This window comes from Sinocyclocheilus rhinocerous, unplaced genomic scaffold, assembly GCF_001515625.1.
Source record: "Sinocyclocheilus rhinocerous isolate Xijiao unplaced genomic scaffold, SAMN03320098_v1.1 scaffold6424, whole genome shotgun sequence".
In the NCBI taxonomy this organism is placed as follows: Eukaryota; Metazoa; Chordata; class Actinopteri; order Cypriniformes; family Cyprinidae; genus Sinocyclocheilus; species Sinocyclocheilus rhinocerous.
Genome location: NW_015623666.1, coordinates 58950 through 65990, shown reverse-complemented (window position 1 = coordinate 65990; position 7041 = coordinate 58950). Strand labels below are relative to the sequence as shown.

Genomic DNA, 7041 nt, shown 5'->3' with positions numbered 1-7041 from the left:
TTTTGTTATGACTTCAAAACAATTTTAACATGCTGCGAGATTTGAAAACTGATACTTCTAAACGTTAGCGTCACATATTCAGCTTCATATGTACGGGTTTTCTAACTCAGTAGGCTTGCTCAGTAGCTCACGCTATACAGTGTAGTGTACAAATTAGTGGTTCAACGGATCACAAATCTCACGGTTCGGATCACATTACGGTTTTTGACCCACGGATCGGATCATTTTTCGGATCAGCAAGAAAAGAAAAATATTTCAATTTAACTTGCTTTCCATTTATTACTTAAAGCGAAGTACTTCTTTGATACCACAGCAAATACTACTAGATTAACTAAGAAAGTTTAAACATGATTAAAGAGACAAGAGAACAGCCAGTAAAAATAAGAACAAATACACAAATTACAAGCATAGATAAATACAACAGAATATGTTACAAAGTTGGTAGTATTGGTAGTATTCAAATACTGAAATGTAATAATTAGGGAAAATAACACTGCATAGTGTTCACTAAATATAGAGTTTGATGATCATTAATGACAGCAGCAGTATTTATAGGCCGCTGTCCCTTTAAGACCTGATGCACGGATCCGATATAATGATACACATCACATCCGATTTCTTTCTCAGCTGTTTTCATTCACTTGAGACATAACTGACTGCGTTTACCTGAATGATTGTCGAGATGGGTATTTTGTCATAATTTTATGTGTATGTGTTTGTTCAGAGGATCCAGAAGAGGATTCAGTTCGGTGTTCGCGAGCCGTCTGAAACGCGTGTGTGCGCTTCATGTGTGTGCGGCTGTGCGCGTAGAGAACAGCGCGAAAGTAACGAATCGAGTTCCCTTTCGCGTTTTCTCTCTGGAATTGTTTAAAATTCACTTGCTTGTGTAAATACGAACAAATGATAAACTTATACTCTATTATGGTTACATTTTGCAATTAATCCGCGGATCACATGCGTGCCGAACCGTGGGGCTTGGTCCGTACGGATCACGGATCAACTACGATCCGTTTAACCACTAATATATACTGTATATGTGTGTATTTATATATACATAATAAATATACACAGTACACAAACATATATTATGTAAACAAAAAACCTCCCCTTGCTGGGTTGCATCGAAAGACGATGATCTTGTATCGACGATAGCCAGAGATATTGTAAAAAACATCAATTATTAAAAATATTAAGAGGATTTGGCATTTCCAATTAATGTAGGCTTGTTACATTCTTATTTTTATTAGGCCTATTATGAAGTTACTTTTATTAAATTAAAATTACAATTAATTTGCCCCGCAATAATTACCACATAACTGACACGCTGCAAGGATAAAAAAAGGATTAGGCTATTTACTCCTCTTAATTAAAATGTTTTAAAACAGGTCTATTATGCAATGAATTATAGGCCTATAATTAAAATATTAACACTGCAGTCATCAATAAAAGTCAATGAAATAAAAAGCTTTATTTCAAGCACAGACTTTAAAAAACAACCTGTTTAACACGAAATACGTTTCTTCACATTTTTTTCCCCCACAATGTAGGCTACAGGCCACAAGAGAAATATTAAGGGAATAAATTGAAACTTAGCTAAATACAGTCAGTGTTTCCCACAGGTTTGAAATATACTTGCGGTGGTAGCTGGGTGGAAAATCCTCCTTTTACCCATGGCACAAAAATGGTCTACTACATGTGACAAATAACAAATAATGTGTGATTTTTTTATTTAGGCCTATTGAAATTCATTTTAATTATATAGGCTACTATTACATTTAATTACATACTCATATTATGCATTGTAAATTATGCAAAATGACAGCATTTAAATGGTAGAGTTCTCCTTGCTTTTTCATGTAGTGTCTCTCTTAGTGAATGGGTAAAATCTATATATTGAATAATATGCATCAAATAATGTTTTTTGACTTTTCTTCCTATGGGGAAACATCCCAGCCAGAAACTACAATAGTTTCCTATGAATTAAATGGATTTTAAATTAAATACAATTTTTGTAAAAAAAAAAAATAATAATAATAATAATTTGTGATTTTTAATTATAAACAAGTCTGAAATACACCTGGACTCTTATTTTGAAATGTCTATACTATTGCGGGGCTGTTCCTTCAGATGAGGTGATAAAATATGCATTAAAATATGCTTACAACCGTCTAAAATATATTATATAAAGGTCATAACATAGACAGTGTCATAATTCATCAAACTCGAGTTCATAAGCAACAGCTTAGCATAAAGGTGCGCTATTCATTGATTGAGAATCACTTTGAAACAGTCTGAGGCGTTACCTTGTGACACTGCAACGTGTATGGGCTTACATCTCTGCCACAATTCTGCACGCAAAATATCATATTTTGAGCGCACAAAAGTACGTTTTGCACGTGCGCGAACTGAGTTTTGTGGAGAAAATGTTTGTCTCGCAAAGAAGAAAGTATTTCGAGCGCACGGAAATCAATTTTGCATTTAAAATAAGTTTTTGGATTTGTGCTGACCTTCTCTTTTGCGCGTGCAATGTTTCACTAGCTTGCTTCCCTCAGTGCTGTCTAAATGCCAACAGCTCGCTTGCTCAACACAACCCAGCGTTACAATGTGCCATAATTCCAGCCAATCAGAGACGAGGCTGCTAAATTCTGGTTGGCTGCCTTGACAACCAATCACAACATTCCTTGCATTACCTCGACAGCAGAAGAGGAAAAATACAGTGCATGCATAATTATTATGCAAGTTGATATTCTGATCATATTTTTTTCCAAGCACATTTGACCAATTCCAAACGACATCAATCTTAATAACTACTATTAATCTTGTATTTAATCATTTATAATTAATATATAATTATTCATGAAGGCTGGAAGTGAAAAATGTCTTATATTCAGGTGTGCATAATTAAGCAGATTTTCTTTTACAGATAAAATTTCGAGATGGACTAAAGATGAACTCCCAAAATTTACTGCCAGATTCTGGAAGATAAATTCTTCAAACAATGATTTTTCCATCATTTTAGAATTTATTTAATAAACATATTTATTATAATAATTTTATTTTACACTACAGATTACAATATTCATGTCTAATATTTTGTCTTACATTTTTTTCAGTTTTTCAGTATTTTTCATGATTCTAATTCAATTCTGATCTTTAAGAGAACTTATTAATCTTTTAAATTAATCTTTAAAGTGGACTCAAAGCTTTAAAATAATAATTATTATTATTATTTAAAATATGTATAAAAAATGATGAATACATATTACTTTTGCAAATTACAATTCTAATGTTTAATATAAAATAATTTTATAATTATATTTTTATTATTATAAATACTTTTTATTAAATGTTATTTTACACGTACAATACAGTATAATAATTTTACACTTCCAATAATATTTATGTCTTTATATTTTTCAAACGTTCAAACTCTCAAGCTTTTAACATTATGTGAATGTGCAAATACACCTAAACCTATTGTATGTTGCATTCCCAAATGCACATCTAACTGATTCTGATTCAGTTCTGATTTTCAACTGAACTTACCGCCGGTGGAAGACCATCGATATTCCTTCTGGCAGGTGGCACGTCAGAGACGGGTCTCTTAAATACGTCTCTCTTCTGTCTCAAGCGTCCCTGTCCGCTCAGATCGCCCTCTGACACTGAAGGCACCATGTGTCCGGGCTCTCGCAGAGGCGGCAGCTGCCCCAGGTCCTCTGGATTGCAGATGATGGGATGGGGCTGGTACGCCAGAGGGCCTGTCAGGACCGTCTCCATACTGTGGCTGAAGGGATAAGCGGGCGGATCTACGAGGGGCCGTCCCATCGGCGTCATGTGATGCTCGGGCCCACCCACTGCATCCTGAGACTGGGGTGTGTGTCGGCCGCTGTCGTCTTCGAACTCTTCCTCCTCACCGCTGCTATGCACCAGCATCGTGGCGTCGGACAGGGATTTTTTGTGGCCATAGATGACATCCTCCTTGATGACTGCATCCTCGGGCTTCGTAACCTCCAGGACGACGTTAATGTCGGAGCCGGATGCTGTAGGCGGCATCGCCTGGGCAACAGGGGGCGGGGTCTCAGCCGCGGATGCGGATACCTGGGTAGTTGATGCAGAAATGTCAATAAATAAAAAATAAATAAATAAACTTTCTTAAAAATAGTAATTTTTAATCTTAGATTATTGCTAATAATTATGTAAGAATTAATTACATAATTATAAGCATTCTTAATTATATATATTAGGGATGTGCCGATACGAGTATCGGTACCGAACGGTTCACGGGGCAAATTCCAAATGGAAGTGATCATCCCCATCCTCTTAGAGTTGGGACTTTGGAGTGAGCAGGGCACGTGCGTGCCATTATGTAGTCGTTTGGAATGCACTTGGCAAAGCGAGCGAAGTAATTTCCTCATTATCTTCAGCTGGCATGTACCCGTGACAACGCAGCATGGTGTCCGTCAGCAGATGTCTCTGTTTTACCGTCATAAATATCTTTTTATTGTTGTTAGCATAACTGTTACAAATAAACATACATTTTATATTTTTTATTGCAAAGATGAATTTTGTTGATACTGATTTAATTTGCTTGGTAACAGCCCAAATATCTTATTATTCTAATTAGCTGATTAAATGTAAGAATTTGACTCAAAAGATAATGCACACTTTTAGAAAAATGGCTTTATAAAGGTTAAAATGCCCATAAAAGGTAAATAATCCATTTAAACAGATTGGAAAAGCTTAATTTCTATCAGTGTGAACTGGCCACCACACAGAATATGAAGATGTCAAAAACTTTAGGAGCCCTTAAAGTCCTTAAAACTCCATGGTAGGGATGTAACGATTCACTCAACTCACGATTCGATTCATGATTTTGATTTCACTATTCGATTTTCTCAAGATTTTTTTTTCAACAAAATGGGATTGAAGACATTATACAGTAAATGAGAAGGTGTCTATTGCTGCACGTTTCTTTGTGAAATTGAAATATAACAAAATTAAATTGAAATTTTTAAAACAAACCCCAAATCAAATAAGCAAGTTACACAAATAAACGAAATCTCTTCATATAAACAAACTAAGGCTTTGTCTGTGCTCTTTCTACTTAAAATTAGAGGCAACCACTGCATTTTAATCATCATCCAAACAAAGATGCAGCATACATGCAGCATGAGCAGTTTTTAGTTCAGAGGCAAGATAAAAAGAAAATACCACGTAAATTTTTCTAAAGACAGTCAGTTCCCCTCAGAGATAAATTCATATAAACTCGTACTCCAATTGTATCGCGATTTGTTTGGCATCTCAACCGATTTGAATAGTCACATATTTGAATCGATTTTCAACCGGCTCGCGGTTCATCGTTACATCCCTACTCCACGGTAGTCCTTAAGATACTAGCACAATAACACACTCAGCAAAATATACTGTGTATATCGTTATCGATAAAATCCCAGAAAATATTGAAATATTATTTTTTGTCAATATCGCACACCCCTACACCGAAGGACACATTAACATCCCGAAACGACTCACCTTCCTCTCCTTCAGCCTCATGTTCTCCAGGCCGTACGCCAGACCGGCGATCTCGATGGAGTTGCGCTTGTGCATGTGAGGCCGCCGGATCGTGACGAGCGGTTCGCTCACTTCCTGCAGCGAGTGCGCCACAGGCAGGCTGTCCTCCTGGAAGGTCTGCACCGAGTGATGGACGCGGCGCGTGATCAGATCCGGGTTGCTGCTGCTGACGTAGAGATGGCGGGACAAGTCCGGGGTGCTGTTGGCGGGTCGAGGGTGAGGGTAGGGATACGGCGGCGGCGGCCAATAAACCTGATTCCTGATGATGTTGGGCGGCGGATATTCCTGCGCCTGCTGGAGCTGGACGTTGGTGAGCTCGGGGACGCTGACGGCGCCCACGACGGGTCGTCTCTCGGTGGGATAGGGGTACGGGGAGGGGCTGTGGAAGCTGTAGTTGAGGTGGAAGGGGTACTGGCCCGCGCCGTGCTCGCGAATCTCCGGCTGGCTGTACACGAGTGGGTCGGGCCGGCTGTAGGCGTACGAGTTGCCGATGTTGAGGTTCCTCATGGAGTGGCTCTGGCGCTCGGCCGGCGGGATCATCCCGAGGTTCTTCTGCATCATGACCGTCTCGTAATCGGGCGTGGCGCGGTAGGACGGCGGGATCAGGGCGCTGTGCCGGTGGGAAGGCACGTAGTCGGGTCGCATGAGGTCACTTCCTGTGATGCTGGGGTTGGACGACATGGGCGACGGCTGCAGGTAGTGCTGCGGGTTGTTGAGGGAGCTGGTGCTCTGGGCGCTGTAAACGCTGCCGTTACGGATCCGGCCGTTGTACTCGTGCGGAGAGCGGTCCAGACTGGTCTGGGAATGGTAGTAGAAACCATTCTGGTTGTTGATGTAAAGATTATCTGTAGGAAATTCAAGAGAGGTGCGTCAGTTCTTGCTTATTATTTTTGTCTTGTTTACAAATATCTACATTTTCTTTTTCCCAGGTACAAATATCTAAACTTTCTTCAAATCAAGATGAGGGCTGGGTGATAATTCGATAACGATAATTATCGCGATATAATTTTCCTCGCTAAAACGATATGAAGAGTTCGATAAAGGTTCGATATAACATTTATGCGCCAAAAGCGGAACGAAACAGCGCGACTCATTGGCGCGAGCTCACTAGAGCAGATGCGTTTACTCGCTCACGCGAGCTCTAAGCAGTGCAGTAGCATGTGTGCATTTATACTGAATGTTTTTATTAGGGATGCACCGATACCGATTCTGGTATCGGGCCCGATACTGAGCTCCTGTACTCGTACTCGTTAAAATGTCCTGATACCAAACGCCGATACCACACAGCATGTGATAAGTGCCATATTCAGACAAAGAAACACCGACAACAGAACAGCAGAATGGAGTTAAGGATGTCTAGAACGAAGTATATGTATGCAATGAATATAACGTTAAACATTCAGTATTAACGCCTGTATAGCTGATGTGCGCGAGCTGATAAACAAAGCACGCAGAGTGGGTTGAGCGCGC

At 39.4% G+C, this 7041-nt stretch overlaps 1 protein-coding gene across 1 annotated transcript in view; it reads right to left on the bottom strand.

The window, feature by feature from the left end:
• The window catches only part of ptpn21 (protein tyrosine phosphatase non-receptor type 21), a 32535-nt gene that overhangs the window by 8677 nt on the left and 16817 nt on the right, over nucleotides 1-7041 (bottom strand). The window contains exons 14-15 of the mRNA XM_016530369.1: nucleotides 5533-6416; nucleotides 3547-4098 (exon numbers count right to left, since the gene is read on the bottom strand). Of these exons, the coding sequence (XP_016385855.1) occupies nucleotides 3547-4098; nucleotides 5533-6416 (1436 nt within the window). The remainder of the gene's footprint in view (nucleotides 1-3546; nucleotides 4099-5532; nucleotides 6417-7041) is intronic.